Genomic DNA, 16,337 nt, shown 5'->3' with positions numbered 1-16,337 from the left:
CATTTAGTTGAACATGATTTGATAATAATTTTTTTCTGTCGATCAATAAAACAGTTTCTTCGACAAGTAAAATAAATTTCACTCGAGTACGATTTAGTATGGTCAATTTTTCAATTCTATAGCTTTATTACAAGAACTTATGGGTATTTCCAAAACACATCGACCGATTGATTTTATAATAAACAAATAACAGTCTCGTGTTAGATTTCAAGTAGCCCCGAGATAAACTTGTTTTATTGATTTTAATTTACACGTACTAACTGTGAATAAAGTATTCTTATATAAATGAGAATAAATTATTCTTATAAAACGCTTCTTAATATTTAGAATAGCTAATTATATTCACAGTGAAGTAGTTGTCATTTTCATAAAGATAAGCGAACGCAATAGAAATTACAGACTTACTGCTCGTACTTGTGCTCGAAGATTTTCCAATTGGTGCCGTTCTTCCTCTCAACGAGTGATAAAAATTGTAAGACGATCACGGAACAATCTATTGTAGGTCTCCTGAGCTGTAGCTCATAAATTATTAAGATACAATCCGAGAAAGAGTCCCAGATGTTAAAATCTAATAAGTGCCTTAATCCATGTTTGAATGATGTACGTATCTGAGTCAGATAAGGCTGGACTCCGTTTGAATAACGTTTGAATGATTAGCTTGATCCAAGATAAAAGAATTATTTATAACCATAAATAAATATTTATACTATAGAAAACTTATTTTAATTAAATACATATTTATTTTTATGAATTTCCACTGCTGAAGAAGAGTTGAGCGCGGTTTTTTTATGCACAACAAATGTTTCCAAAATATTTTGATATAATTAATTCGTTTGTTTGAGAGAAGGTTTTGAAAAACCTCTTTCTATTCAGTCAATAACATCGATCGGATTGAATTTCATCATCGTAAAGCTGTAACTTTCAGAAAAACCAAGCATTATCGAGACTTCATTATCTTGCAAATCATTTATCGTAGATTTTACAAAATCATTTGGACTTCTCCCAATACATTATGAATATTCTTAAATCTGGCAAAAAATGATCATTTTCATTTTGTGAACATAAATCTTCCACTGTTGGCGTAAGAGTACTAAATTAATATTTCGTTGTCAACCACAACTCATGATCCACATTCAATGTTTGTAATATAATTTTCAAAAAATATTTAAAAAATTTGCCATTGAATCAAAGCCAGATTAACTAAAACACTTATCATGCAGTAATAGTGTAATCTTTAGGTGGTATGTACATACACAGAAGTAAATTCTAAATTCAGTAGTATTTTCTCTTTGGAGCTACGTTGGAAAAAACTTGACAATCCAATTTTGATTTCTTAATCACACATTTTTTCGTATCATTTATTAAAAAGTGCATACGTTTCTTTTCAAATAACGAGTATTATGCGTTCTTCAACGTTATGTTTTCATTTATCTGTTTTAATAATCGTTCAATTTATATACCACATACCTCTGAAAAAAACTCTTACGAGAGCGCTAAATGTCAGGCCCTCGAGAAACTTGAAGAAGTAACATGAAACACAGCAGCCCATTTATGATTAAGCACGTAGTTACTGTTTCATTCTCGTGTGTCTCGCCGGAGAAATGAGCAATTCATAGAGTTCTTTAATGATGCACACACAAAGTAGTGGCTATAGCTAGAGAAGGCATGAAATTTTTATTGCTTCATCTACAATATAAATTGGATAATTCGTCGAAGTCCGTTAATAATGCAAAATACAGGTACTAAGCAGTCAGAAGAAACGCAACGTTTCCATAATACTATCTACAATATTCCGTTCATTACTGCTGTAAGTTCGTTAATAATGTACCAACGAAAGACATAGTCGATATTTCACCACAAATTTGAGCGCTTCTACAGCTATTGTATCGCGTAGACCTGTCTAGATAGGCTTAGCACGGCTGCCTCATTTCATAAACGATATAATTTACAAATAGTGACTTTAACAAGTAAAAGAAACGCCGGATCCAATGCCAATTGGAAACTACCAGATAATTACATTTTGATGTTAAGGATTAGACAGCACATGTCGTAGTTCGATTTGATTATCAATCAGTACTCGAAATGCAAGAACAAAGTTCTAAAGGTAAAATTAAAGTACAATGTTAGATATTTTAAGAGATGCTACGAGTGATAAGAGAACGATTTACATAGAAAGAAAATTTGAGAATAGATTTGAGGTGGGCATTGGGACTGAATAAATGGGGTGCCAAGCTGTTGGGCGTGTGGCCAATTGAAGCAGCTAATCATTCGATTGAGAGTAAAGAACCTTGGCATGTCTATCTCCGGGTGCCTTTTATTATCACATTGCTCCTGTTTTGGATTTGTCTGCCCCAAACCTGGGCTCTCGTACTCGATATTAATAATTTCTCGGTGGTCGTCAACAATCTTATGAGCAATGCCGCGGCCTTCTCCGGATCTATTAAACTTTTTTTTCTATGGCATAACAAGAAAGGTACGTAAATACATGGTCTCGATTTATATTTATATTTTTTTGTATAAAAGAAGAAAAGAAAAAACAGAAGAAACACACGATTTAGCCGCAATTCTTCTCGTCATAGTACAGAATAATTTAGAGGCAGCACACTACACGATAATTTTACATGTATAGCTACTGTCGTTTGCTAATTAATATAAGCATTTAATGGTCGTTGGATAAGTAAGTGATGCAGCCGGTTGTCCAGTCGGCAAGGAACGACTGGTTGCGAGCGAAAAGCTTCTGGGAACGCGAACTGATGCTGCAGCACGCGTCTGGCATACGGTTGGTGACAGCATTTGATTACACACTAACTACGCTCACCGTCTTCGGTTTCGTCGTTTTTCCTTTATTAAACATCGATATTCGACTGAAAAGCAACATCACCGACTACGCTGACCGTCACCTCCTTGTACAGTCTTACTACCCCTTTGACTACTCCAAAACCCCGTACTTTGAGCTAACTATGGGGTTGCAGTATCTTGGAGCTTTTTTCACTGCTTTGGCCACGACCGTACCGGAAAGTTACTTTGGTGCGCTCGTTATGCATACGAGCGGTCAATTCGAAATTTTGAGCTTAGGTTTTGAACGGTGCTTCGATGAACCCGGACCGACAAACGACGAGCCTCGCTTGCCAAGACTTGTACAGAGACACGTTCACCTCGTGGCGTAAGTTAAAAATCTACATTTGCAGCTATCCAATTTGATTTTCGATTTTGTTATGTTTTAGCATAGCACGAACTCTGGAGATCTCGTTTACCTACGTCATTCTCGCTCAGATATTTGGGACCTCCATCATTCTTTGTAGTTATGGCTTTCAATTTCTTGCGGTACGTTTAATTTTCATTCAGAACACAATATCTAATTCCTTCATTAAGTTGCCCAAAAAATATAAATACTTTAGAATGGGTTTATTGACGTTACTGAAAGTCATGAATTCATAAATACTACTAATTATGTATAAAAAGAATTTTCTGTCTATTCTATGCATATTGCATCATCTCTGGGTCGTCGACTTGTCTGTAATTATCGGAAATATTTTTATAAATAAAAATATATAAAAAGTAGCATTTATTCGATCTACTACTCCATTTTTTGTAACAGTTACATAGTATAATTGAAGCATTTTTATGTAGTAACCTGTCATACGTACGATTATTTCCAATTAGAGTGATAAAAGATTAAGTGCAAATAGATTAATGTATCTATGTACATGTTAACAACAATCAAATCTATTACCTTATATGAAATGTAATATCACAATCATATTTAGATATAGGTATATTAACTGTGAAAATACTAATAATTATCAATTTTACTTGTTTTTACGATATTTAATTAATTGTATATGTTTAATTTGTAAAACGTAAAATAAGAATTTATTGTTACATTTGGCACTCTACCTATTGTTATATCCGTATAGCATTGAATCTCACTTAAAACGTTTCTGGACCATTTCCTTGAAATGTTTCTATGAAAATTACGAAAACAATTTGAAAAACGTTGTTCATAAAGTTGCTTGAATTTCCCAAAAACATTACACGGTAATGTTACACGCATCCGCTCTGAAATTTTTTGCCTCAGTTTCGTGAATACTTTTTGAAAACATTGACAATACATTTATGGAAAATGATTATCGAAATATTACTGCAAGATTTGTGAAACGTTTCTGAATAAGGTTTCGTTTCGAATTTTCCGACGGAGGAAACATAGCGTTGAAATTCACATAAAAAGTTCCTGAACCATTTCTTTGAAATGTTTCTATAAAAATTACGAAAATGTTTTTAGAAACGTTATTCGTAAAGCTATTGGAATTTCCTAAAAACATTACAAAATTATACGTATCCGCTCTGAAATATTTTGCCGCAGTTTCGTGAAACCTTTTCGGAAACAGATAATCAGTTGATATCAAAGGAATTTATAAAATTCGACCGTCTAAGCCAAGATATCAAAAAACTTAGGACATCAACATAATTTCAATTTTCGTAGCTCAATAATACTTGTTAGAGAAATTATCTCTAAAAATATTTACTAGGAAATTGATTATATTGATAGCCTTTATAACTGTACATTTTGTACAAACTCTTGCACCAATAAAAACTCAAAACATTCGTATTTTTAAATCATAATCCACCTCATACTATAACGAATAGCGACTACTCTTGAAGCTTTGAAAGATATAAAGAATATGTCACTTAAGGAATAGCTGAATGTTAGACCGATTCTTTTATGTCTCTCTGAAAATTCGTGGAACGACACTGAATTCACGGAGTATTACATGTAATCACGAAAAACAAGGATCTCGTATAATTACGTTATACGCATGAACGTTATGTAACATAATATCAGTAAAGAGTAGTGAAAAATTATGTGAAAAGCATTTTATTCGAAATTTTTCAAATAGCATATCTTTTAAGTATTTTTTAATTTAAGTGTTTGATATTATTTTTCATTTTGTATCATTACGAAAGCTCTCAATTGCTCAGTTAACCGGCTATTTTAATTACAAAATAGTCATGTAGTTTGAATAATTTTATTAAAAATAGTTTTTAACTACGAAAGAATGGAATGTCAACATAAACGGCAACTATTTTTTATCTTTTATATCTATAAAACGATTTCTCAAAATTACAGGCAAATAAATATTGACGACCTTGAGGGTGATACACTCTTCTTGTTAGTCATCTGTAATCTCAGAATTTTGCAATGTTGTAGATCATTGGAGCTAGCGATCAACAAGTACCAGTTTTACAGGTGATTACCGTTCTCTGTGTTATGGTTACCTTGATGATTCAGACGCTCCTTGACTGTGTCGTTGGTGAAACTCTTGCAACACGAGTGCGTAGTACCTTAGCATTTTATAAGAGCTCATTTAATTAATAAAATCTGATTTATTTTAAGATCGTTAGCTTGTGCCATAGCATTTACAAATGCCAATGGTATAAAGTTACTAGGAACTCAGCCCGAGATCTTATACCAACGATGATTATATCACAGAACCAGAAAACTCTAACGGCTGGCAAGATTTTGCCACTCTCACTTAAAACCTACTGCAGTGTAAGTACTAAGGTTTCTTTCATTTTTCTTTTCTTATCAATTTATCCAATAATTTTTCAAGAATCGTGCAAAAAAAACAGATTTTGAAGACTACGGCTGGTTACATCTCCATGCTGGTCGCTGTCAATAGCAAGTAAACGCATGAAATATATAAAAAACATATTTCTATTGTTCACTCAATGATTTCATATATTTCATAGACGCTCATAGTACACTTTTACTAATGTAAGGTTTCATCATTTATAAAATATTGTAAAAAGTTTCAAGGTGCTTTATACCACTGTTCAGCTTAGACACACGTAATTATTTTGTATTGATTGTCAATAATATAACATACTTTGATCAGCAACATTATCAACTATTAAATTTTTTGTTTTATTAGCAATTCCCGGTAAGTTACAGCTATATCAATCCAAATCACGTCAATCCTAAGTGTCTTTTTAAGCTTTATAAGGTTTATTTTTTTATTTTTTTTTGCATACTACTCTCTACAATAATAGTATATAATAATAGTTCACCGTGACAAAGTACTTATCCAATTATAATATTTCAAATAATATATTATATTTTCTTTCTACAGCACCTTTTGCAATGAGGACTTATAAAATTCAACTCAATCAACTTTATGCAACATTTCACGGTTCATTTTTCTATGTATATCTACACTGTCATCTACAGTTTTTGATAAATAAATAAATTTCATACAACAAATTATCAAATTAAACAAATGGAATATTAATATAATATTGAATCACGACATTATTTTTAAATACAACGTTGAAAAAATAATGAAGCGCTCTTCGTCCGTCGAAATTAAAAAATACTTTAAAAATGTGATCATGATATACTTGCATCAAAATGGTACGTAGCAAAATTTATCGCATCCCATCTATACAAGATATTTTGATAAAAATTACGGAAGAAAAAATACACGGGTAGAAATATTTGATGAGAATTGAAAATATTTTCATAGTAAAAAAAAGTACGGTACGATAAAACTAAAACATTATGACCAAAACATTAAAAATTATAGATCGTAGATTATTTATGCAACCGTTACAGTAACAATTATTATACCAGTGTTCCGAAAGTATAAAAATCACACGGAACAAGCACGTCATAGGCACATCAGTCACATCATCTCAATGTGGAAAGACCCTCTTCGATAATGCAGCATAACATACTCGTATAGCGGTCTCCGTGTAACGGATGTATCTCAAAAAGTAGAAAATTATTTATTGTTAGTAATAAATTACTTTAAATAACGAAATTTTAACACTAATTCAATTAGCGAAAGATTATTCGTTCTTAACGCGTGTCCCGCAACATGTTCTTTCTTTTGTACTCTTCAAGATCTCCAAGTACAGAGGACGATGGCAATGGCAAAACATCATTCATGTTCAAGAAACGGTATGCTTTTCTTTTTTGCTGCAAAATTACTTGTAATAGTGTCTTGAAGTTACTCCAAGTTCTAAATTCTTCTTTTAAACGAATCGTCTATCTTCATTGATATCACTATCAAATTTCGTAAATCACCGTTTCTGAACATTTACCATTAATTATTTTTTTCCTAGTATGATTGCGATTTTGATTGAAACCCTATTAATTAGTTACTACAAGAATATTTTTAAAGCACATCTGAATTTTTTGTGTTCCTGGAGAATTATCAAAAATGTGATTTTTTAAGTGTTGATTTAATAGCAAATTGAATAATTTTCACAAGTTGTGATATATAAAAAGAGTAGATTTCATACAATAACTAATATTGTTATTCCCATTTCAGACATAATGATACAGACTTTGCGACCAACAATCTTCATGGAAAACGAAACAACCCTTTTTAATTTTTTAGGAAACTCATCAAGCTGTGATATCGATCTGAACTTCAAGATATCTCAAAAACATTTTTATCTTTAAATGAAAATTTAGTTAATGGTGCTAATATTAGACATAAAATGCCTATGTACTACACTTACTACAAATTTGAACATGTTCAATAATTATTTAAATGAAAGAAGACTGAAATTGGAAAAGGAATCAGACGAATGCCTGAAAATAGAGATTGGAATGAAAATTGCTACTTCTTTAGGTCTTATGTTCAGGATAATTGACCCACTGTTAAGAAGTTAATTTCTCTAAAATTTAATAGTACGTTATTGCCCAAGGTAGTGAAATGAACTATTAATTTGAATTGCACAATTCATTCTATTTTTATTAACTACCGCTAGATGACCTATTGCTGGATTTACACGCTTGTCTAGTAAACTTACCATCTTTACAATATTTAATACCTTTTTTTGTAAGTATCGTTCAGCAGTAATTAGATCATTTTAAAATGAAGATTACACTAGACGGTCAATGATAATCGAATCAACTGAAGACTACCTACACTTTCATCATTATGAGTATCTTTTTAAATGTTTATCGTCCTATGATAAAAAATACAAATGTTATCGAACATTTGACTTATATATATTCACGATATATACAGACTGCAAAACCGTTTTGAAAATGTTTTACAAACGTTAACATATTCTGGAAATTAAACAAAAATGGGTGAACTTATCTCACGTTTTAAAGATTTTTTAAAAATATTTATCGCAAAATGAGAGAATTTTTTGAAGTTTTCCTAAAAATATTTATGAAACGTTTTTAAAATGTTTTTGTGTTATTCGAAAACAAGACCCAAATACGTCGAAGTCATTGATACCTTGCAACCAAAATATAATAGGAAATTTGACAGACAAATGAGGAGTCTTAAAATTTAATACAAATAACAGTAATAAATTCAAAATAAAAAAAAGGATTCAAACTAAAACTAAATCACTAATCGATATAGAGGTTGTAAGCATGGCTGATTTGATCAGCAGATAATTTAGTATTATCAGTCAAGAAATTAACTGAAAGGAGGAACTTAGTTATTATGTTATGTCATTTCTCATGTTTACTCATTTCTATTAGTTATAGTTTAGAATTATACGTTTTATGTATTTCTTGTAGAATTGTAAATGTTATGTATTTTATTTTGCCAGCTTACGCATTGATACCTATGTGTATTACTGCAAGTGTTTTCGTAGATTGCATAACTTGCAACCATTTGGTATAATAATAATAATAAATGAATAATAATAAACAATTATAGGTATTCAGAGTTATGAATCGACAGAGACCGAGAAGCCGGTCTTCATCTTGTCCCATCCATTCATACAGAACTGTTTAAGAAACAAATTATTGAAAATACTTAAATTTATGTGACTCAGGAATATCTTCTGTTCTATTTTTTTTTTTATTAAAGAAGGGATTCCCGGGCTTACTCCAGTTATTATCTGAATCGTTCATTGATATACCTTTATTGCGTTTTGCAGCGTTTCCTCACTCATCGAATGCGCAATACTGTTATTACAATGCAGTATGCAGATAGATTTATGCGCCATATAAATCCATCACTCGGGGAATAACCGATGAACATATTTCTTAAGAAACAGCAATTTCTAAGCTAATCAGTCATTGAAGAAAGAGGAACAAAGTGAAAAATACGGAACGTCTACAAATACGGAAAGAAACGTACATTTATTACGATAAGCCAGTTAAAAACTATAAATATCGAAGTTGACGAGCACTGACCGCAGTATTCGTTCGAAGTTAATACCTACAATAAAACACCAGGTAAGTAGTGTGAATATTAAATGCAATTCATTTTTCTTAATTAGTCCACAGTTTTCATTGTAGGTCTCACGATAGTTTTCTTGGAATCTCCTTGCACGGACAAAAAATGGAAAGGTTTGCGACACTACTCGCGCTACTGGTAGCGAGTATTTGTATGGCTAAGGCTGCAACGGTAAGCGAAGCGGAGTTCAATGCCGCCGTCACGAAAAACGGCTTCAAAGCTCCATCCGCGGAAGTTTACCGTAGTTTTGTGGAGGGTGCCTCCAAATACTCGAAAGAGGAACAAGCCATGTTTCTTGCTCAACTGTTGCACGAGAGTGCAGGCTTTAGATACACCGAAGAACTAGGTAAGTAAAATCAATTCTAGTCGATATTGATTGAACGTTTGCAAAAACAAAGATCAATGCCTTTTATATTATCAAATTGGCATTTTTTTTAGTGCACGTGTTAAATCATGTGAAAGTTACAGATGTATGCCTCATCCAATGTAGAGCATATTGATACAGTTTACTAAAGTCAAATTTCCATTAAAATATAAACGGCTTTAGTTGACAAGACATTTTCGTTGTATCGACTAAGCCTTGTAGACTAGACATTTTTTTCTTTTATTTTACACTTTAAAGCAATAATAAAAATTGTTTCTTATCCTGATAGTTTGCCTGTCTGGCAACAAGTGTGCAGGCAAATACATCGACAAAGTCGGACTACCTGGTAAAAAATACTACGGCCGCGGCTACATCCAGTTGACATGGGGAGCCAATTACAAAGCAGCTTCGCAGGCTCTCGGTCTCGGTGACAAGCTTCTTCGTGAGCCTGAGCTCGTTGCCACCAACAAGAAGTACGCGATGCTCGTAAGCGTTTGGTTTTGGGATGCGAGAGTCAGACCTGTATTGGGAAATTCGAACCAATTTGGTCGTACTACCAAAGCAATCAACGGCGGCGAGTGTAAGTACGCAAAATATCGTAAGAGAGCAGAGAACAGGTGGAACATCTATTTGAAAGTTGCCGAGGCGTTCAAGATAACAAACAAAGCTAAGGAGAACGGTTGTTACAATTAAACAGTCCAATATATTTTATTGCGTTTGAATAAATATATGAATCTATTATAGGTTTTATTTTTACATTTTTTACTGAAAATTCCCTTCGATGGTATTTAGTTTTTCTTTCAATTTTTTTATAAGCGTTTTACGTATAAAACATTGTAAGACTAATGTTATCGTAACTATGTAATCAAACACAATGCTTTATGTTGATAACCACAGACAAATCGTTAACAATTCTCAGATTTGTTCTAGTAGCTAAATGAACACTTACACTTGGAAAATTTTTCGTAATGCGCACGAATCCTCAATAGTAATAAAAGCTGTTTTCAAGAGACTGTAAAGGACAGTCTCTTGAAAACTACTTTTTTTAGATTTCCTTCAAATTTTAAAATTAAGTTCTTATATTCGCGTTATCTGCAGAGTGGTAAAAATTGAACTTGGATAACTGTACTCAAAATCAAGATATATTTATTTTCAAATTTTACTCGTTGAATACGCGTCATTTTTGCGGTACATTACGTTCGATCGTGAACTGGATTTTTTCGAAAAACTAATATGTCATTATTAACATATTAGTTAATAATAACATAACAAATAAAATAATTAAAAATTGTAGGTACCGGTTTTCGTTTAAAAGCTACAAATTAAGACTTTCCTCGCCATAGATATGTTAATAATATATCTATACATTAGAAGTCTTTATGAAGTTTTATAGTATACCACAATTTTGTTAGTCTTCTCAGTATGTTTATGAATTAAAATCGTACACTAATAACTTTTGTCATCTTTAACACAAGCAACGCTATGAAGTGAAATGTCGACGGGAATAGGGCGTCTAACTTGACCATTCCATGCATGCACGCTCAACACCAAACGCTCGTCTATTTAAATTTCGTAATTCACATGTGTTCACCTGTGTGTCAACAATTAAATCCCACCTCTGAGCGCAATGAGTATAACGCACTCCTCCACACCTTCTGTCGTGAGTCATATCAGCGTTATCAGTGACTCTCCCGAGTTTGAAATGTAGCGTGCGTAAGGCACCTCACACGTTATCTCATAGAAGTCATGTACCGTTGGCTAGCAAGTTTCTCGCTACTTTTTTTCTCTTTTCGCTCGCCGTTAATTCACGTGGACGTGTGTTTCTTTTAGTTCTCGCGCGTAATTATGCACGCACGCACGCACGACGGCGCAAAATGAGCGAAGTGCGAGTAGTCGAAAACTATTCGAGCTGGGATGGAGCGAAGGCGATAATCTCCAAACCTGCCTTCGTCAGATCGGCTGTGTTTGCCGTGCTGATACTCGCAATAGTCATCGCATTAATCGTCATCTTTACAGGTATTTAATTTTATAGTTTTAAGTGAGCGTAGCTTCAGTTAAAATAGTCGAGCAGTTTTTATAACACTTACTGTGTGCCAAAGTGGAAGGAGAGTTATCGTTTGAGAAGTTGTACGGATGAAAGTTCACGACATTTTTGAGCCGTGCTGCCACACGTATTATAACGTGTAGACTGTTGTTCAGCACTTATTACAAAAGATGTGGATACTTGATACAGTTGCTTTCGAAGCGATGCATTTTCGCTCAACCAAGTTAAAGAATATTCTGCGGGTAACTCTTTCGGATTGATTTAAAAAATAAACAGTATACAAATACGTTTCCTTGTACTACTTAAAACTGTTTTTTATGCTAATAGACCCGCATGGGATATGACCCACTTACAATATCAGATATATAGAAAACATCTTTCAGGTCGAAACGGTTCCAGTGACGTAGCTATTGACTACTCTACAGCTTTGGTAGTAAGCGATGAGCGAGATTTATGGGCATTGGATTTAACCAGTCAGAAGAAGACACTTCTAGTAAAAAGTAGGAAAGGCATTGCCACGTTCGACGTACACGAGAAGAGAACGATATACTGGCGTGAAATCGACTCTCAGTGGGTAAATTCTCTCTCAAAAAAATATCGCAATTTAACGCAGTGGCGAGAATGGGATCCAATGGCGGTGAGAGTCGACTCCGTCACCGAAAACGTCTACGTGCTGGATGGGTTAGCTGGCAAATTAAACGTTTACGATCCGAAAAGTACGAGGTTCGGAATAGCTGTGTCTGATCTGAAACAGCCAGTTGACATGGTTTTGGATTCTCAACGGGGTCTCATGTTTATCGTACAGAAGTTCGATTCGGTAATTGAAAAATGCTCTATTTTTATTCAACTGCGCTATTGACATTGAATTTTACATTTTTAGATATTGAAAGGTAGTATGGACGGGTCAACCATGGGAAAAGTGATCGTCAGCACCTCTGTAACCGCCGTCGCGTTAGACACTCAAACTCCAAGACTATACTGGGCCGAGTATGAAACTGTCGAAAGTTCTGATTACGACGGTGGCAAACGCTTAACCATGACACGAGCAGCTAGAGCAACGTACTGGAATCTCGGCGTCTCCGGCGCACGATTATTTTGGACGAAATCCGTTGACAATGGCTTGCGCAGTCTTTGGAGTTGTACACCAGGTAGCGCTAACATTTGCACCGAAGCCGACGTACAACAGTTGCCCTTCGACGATCCAAAAGGTATCGAGGTGTTCACCGGAGAAACCAATCCTGGTGCAAATCCTTGCGAAAGCGCCAAGTGCGGCGGACTGTGTCTTTTGAAAACTGTCGGCTCTTACAGCTGTGCTTGCTATCTTGGGGAGCGACTGAAGCAAGATGACAAAACGTGTGAACCGATCGAGGAGTATCTCTTGTATGCTAGAGGAGATTTCATACGAGGAAGAATTACCGATCCCAGAAGAAATGCCTTCGTCGATGCTATACTTCCGATTCGTTTCCGTCACATATCTCTCAAACATAAGAAAACGATCGATTTCGACTATAATTTTGAGAAGAGGACATTTGTTTTCAGTGATGATCTGACGATAAATACAGTCAATCTGGACAGACGAGATCTCCAAGGCACTTACACTCGAGACTGTTGTTTGAGGCATCTAGCCTATGACTGGGTGAGCGACGATGTGTATTACGTCAAGGACAGCAACGGTATCACTGAAAATACGACGATTGTGTTGTTAAAGCCCAGAGAGGAAGCTTACTTTTCGAAAACTCTGCACAGATTCAACAAAGAAACTGGTAGCCCAGGCGCATTTGCCTTAGAGCCTAATCGAGGCTTATACTTTTTCACGATGACGCTCGACGGCGTGACGATGATACACAAAGTCCATTCGAAAGTGACACTCTTCGCCAGAGACGATGTGAGTGACGTTGACTTGACGATAGACCACGAAGACCAGCGATTATTCTGGTTTAGCAAGGATGCTACAAAACTTTACAGTGCAGATTTCGAGGGGCAACGATTGAAAAGTATTTACGTTTCGATAGTCCAAGATCCAAGATCCGTTAGCGTTTACGATCGATACGCTTACGTAGCAAACTTAACTAGTATCTGGAGGTTTGATAAATCGACGGGTTCCGGTGCGGTGGAACTTACGCCTCGTTTCAACGATGAACGTACCGATGCGATTGCCGGTGCGAAGATGTTTACCAGAAATATACAAAAGGTTGACTTTAATAACCCATGTGCTCTTAGGAACGGTGATTGTCAGCAATTCTGCTTCCGCGAGCCTAAGAAAGTCGTTAGTGGGGGAAGTATTAATGTGACTGATGAGCTGCAAAAGTCATGCTTGTGCAAAGATAATCAGCTACTACAGCCTAATGGAATATCTTGTGCTTAGATATATAGATAGTCGATTATTATATTAATAAGCTCATAGAAAATGCAGGTAGCTATATGGATATATTGTCAGCTCTTCGCATTCATTTTGTATATTGTGATATTTTCATTTTATATTATTAAAATGAAAAATACCTCCGAATGATTTATAGTACATAGAATTGGTATTTTTTATTAATACTAATTATCCTGTTAAACTACATGATTTTTGTTACTTATTAGTGTTATTAATTACAAATTTAAAAACTCATTTATTGTAATTTAAATATTGGTTCTAATTTTATAATTTTATATAATAGTTAAACACAAAAGTATGGACATACTAAAATAAAAATTCCTATTTTACTACTTCTAAATTCAGTATGCAAAATACATCATTTTCACGATTATGAAAATCATCATATATATGATTAATCTATTCCTTACTTATTTATTTTGCATTTAACAAACTGCTTCTCTAATCGCTTTACTTCAATTTACAACTTAATTTAGTAAGATTTTTCAATGTGTTCGAGTGATTTTTTTAAATCAATGACATTCTTAGTCAGTTTTTGTTCTCCGACAATCCACAAATATCAACTTACAGATTTGAAATTTAATTATTTGTACAATAAAATATTATTTTTCAACAAACTATACATTTATGTAAGAAAAATACGTCAGGTAATCCTCCCCTTTTTTGTTCATCGCCTCATATTTTATTTTTATGTATTTATAATACGGTTCTCATACAGAAAACAAAATCATTTTATAGGTCTAATAGCCAGCCGATTTATCAAGTCACACACCACCCTTTGATCAGTTTTAAATAATTAAATGCTAATATAGTTAATAGAAGCATCTATCTGATGTATATTTTACTCCTTTGCAGCGGAAAAAAAAAACAAAATGGAAAACTAGAGAAAATAAAGTGAAGGGGTAATGTTTCACTTTCAGTGGTTGGTAGATAGCTACGTTACCAAAACACCAGAGATATGTAGTTATGTACAAAGACACTTGTAATTTTGTTGTTCATGATAATAATTATTTTAAAAGTGAATGTATTTATATGGAGTGATGATTAACAGTAGCGGTATATAATTATATTATTCATCACTTCACATTTTCCAGTGGATTATAAAAATTTTTTAAGAATGTACTCATGAAAATATAAATTTACACTGTTCTTTTTTTATTAAGACGAGTATTTATTTCTAGATATTTATTTAAATATTAAACATACATTAACATCTGTAATTTCGTAAATCGCTTGTATAACGTTCTAATCGCTTTCGTATAAGGTTCTAATTTTTCAAATTTAATGTTTTCGTTTTATCTAACTCGATATTTTATTTTGAAGTATGTTTCAAGACATTTTTTCGGATTAATAGGTAAAAAAGTCTTTGACAGTACGTGAGTTTGAGGTGAACAAAACTTCGGGTCCAAGGTATCACTACATATTGTGTGTGGATTAAACATATATTCGACATCGCTCAGAATATTCGAGATTGGTACTCAAATAAATCGATAATCGAAGTAATCGATAATGAATTTTACGACCTTCTTGAAATCTTTCTTTAACTGCTGTTACGCTACGATGTCAATTTCAATCTTGTTGGCCATTACGGACAAATGGCACTATATACTATAGCAAACAATGGGCGGTTATCTGAAACAATTAGTATCTTTGTCCGGCAATGGCCATTTGAATATATGAAGTGATACAGCAAACGCCACCGATAGAGAAATTCTCCACAGCCATTCTGAATTATACGTGTATTATACCGAATTCTGTTATTGGTTGAGTGCTATAAAAACTAAATACACCACTGATAGCGTGTCGTTTTTCGATTTTTTCATACCAATAAGCGAAAATCAATCGGCGTGCAACACAAGAGATGATAATTTCATTGATAACTATGAGCCAGTACCTAGGAATCATGAACTTATCTTTTTATATACAATAGTAGCAATAAGAAGACATAATGTTGTCCGTGCTCGCATGAAATAGAATCACTTATGTCTATCTTCTTAATTAAAATGAGTAATAAATTACACATCATCCTGTTATAAACTAACGTTATGCATAAGCCATTAACTATAAGTGTGTCATTAAAGATAATGATCCAAAGTTTGTATTAACGTTGCCGAAAATTGGTACAAGAAAGTGTACAACAAAGACTGTACAATACCATTAAATAATAAGTATACACGCTTTATTAATCTTGAAACATAAAACATTTGACATTTAAAATTGTCAAAAATTTATGTATATCATAATGGTGATCCGAATACAGAAAGTTACACGTGAAGATTGTCGATGTAAAAGTAAAATAATTACGCATTTCAAAAATTTAAATAGTTACAA

At 33.6% G+C, this 16,337-nt stretch overlaps 3 protein-coding genes across 7 annotated transcripts; all 3 read left to right on the top strand.

Annotated features, from left to right (window-relative positions):
* Window positions 1-1,978: 1,978 nt before the first annotated feature.
* LOC131666668 (odorant receptor 13a-like) lies at window positions 1,979-5,747 on the top strand. 2 transcript variants are annotated; one of them, XM_058939498.1, is made up of 7 exons: window positions 1,979-2,104; window positions 2,192-2,473; window positions 2,683-3,163; window positions 3,225-3,324; window positions 5,210-5,332; window positions 5,396-5,551; window positions 5,613-5,747. In XM_058939498.1, exons 1-7 carry the CDS (start codon window positions 2,083-2,085, stop codon window positions 5,679-5,681), a joined length of 1,233 nt encoding a protein of 410 aa, XP_058795481.1. In that variant the 5' UTR covers window positions 1,979-2,082; the 3' UTR covers window positions 5,682-5,747. The 2 variants fall into 2 exon arrangements, with proteins under 2 accessions (XP_058795481.1, XP_058795482.1); XM_058939499.1 differs by having other exon boundaries at window positions 5,632-5,740.
* Window positions 5,748-9,071: 3,324 nt separating this feature from the next.
* On the top strand, window positions 9,072-10,321 carry LOC131666749 (uncharacterized). 2 transcript variants are annotated; one of them, XM_058939632.1, is made up of 3 exons: window positions 9,072-9,217; window positions 9,281-9,564; window positions 9,872-10,321. In XM_058939632.1, the coding sequence occupies exons 2-3, from the start codon at window positions 9,324-9,326 to the stop codon at window positions 10,273-10,275; spliced, it is 645 nt and encodes a 214-aa protein (XP_058795615.1). In that variant the 5' UTR covers window positions 9,072-9,217; window positions 9,281-9,323; the 3' UTR covers window positions 10,276-10,321. The 2 variants fall into 2 exon arrangements, with proteins under 2 accessions (XP_058795615.1, XP_058795614.1); XM_058939631.1 differs by having other exon boundaries at window positions 9,074-9,217; window positions 9,269-9,564.
* Window positions 10,322-10,323: 2 nt separating this feature from the next.
* On the top strand, window positions 10,324-15,916 carry LOC131666748 (prolow-density lipoprotein receptor-related protein 1-like). Of its 3 annotated transcripts, none has more exons than XM_058939630.1 (4): window positions 10,324-11,598; window positions 12,010-12,443; window positions 12,507-14,039; window positions 14,862-15,916. In XM_058939630.1, exons 1-3 carry the CDS (start codon window positions 11,457-11,459, stop codon window positions 13,989-13,991), a joined length of 2,061 nt encoding a protein of 686 aa, XP_058795613.1. In that variant the 5' UTR covers window positions 10,324-11,456; the 3' UTR covers window positions 13,992-14,039; window positions 14,862-15,916. The 3 variants fall into 3 exon arrangements, with proteins under 3 accessions (XP_058795613.1, XP_058795612.1, XP_058795611.1); XM_058939629.1 differs by having other exon boundaries at window positions 14,745-15,916; XM_058939628.1 differs by lacking the exon at window positions 14,862-15,916 and having other exon boundaries at window positions 12,507-14,323.
* Window positions 15,917-16,337: the final 421 nt, after the last annotated feature.

This window comes from Phymastichus coffea, unplaced genomic scaffold (assembly GCF_024137745.1).
Source record: "Phymastichus coffea isolate CEN01 unplaced genomic scaffold, Cenicafe_Pcof_1.1 PCOF00060, whole genome shotgun sequence".
NCBI lineage: Eukaryota > Metazoa > Arthropoda > Insecta > Hymenoptera > Eulophidae > Phymastichus > Phymastichus coffea.
The sequence above is the reverse complement of the archived record's forward strand: the minus strand, read 5'-3'. Positions and strand labels throughout refer to the sequence as shown.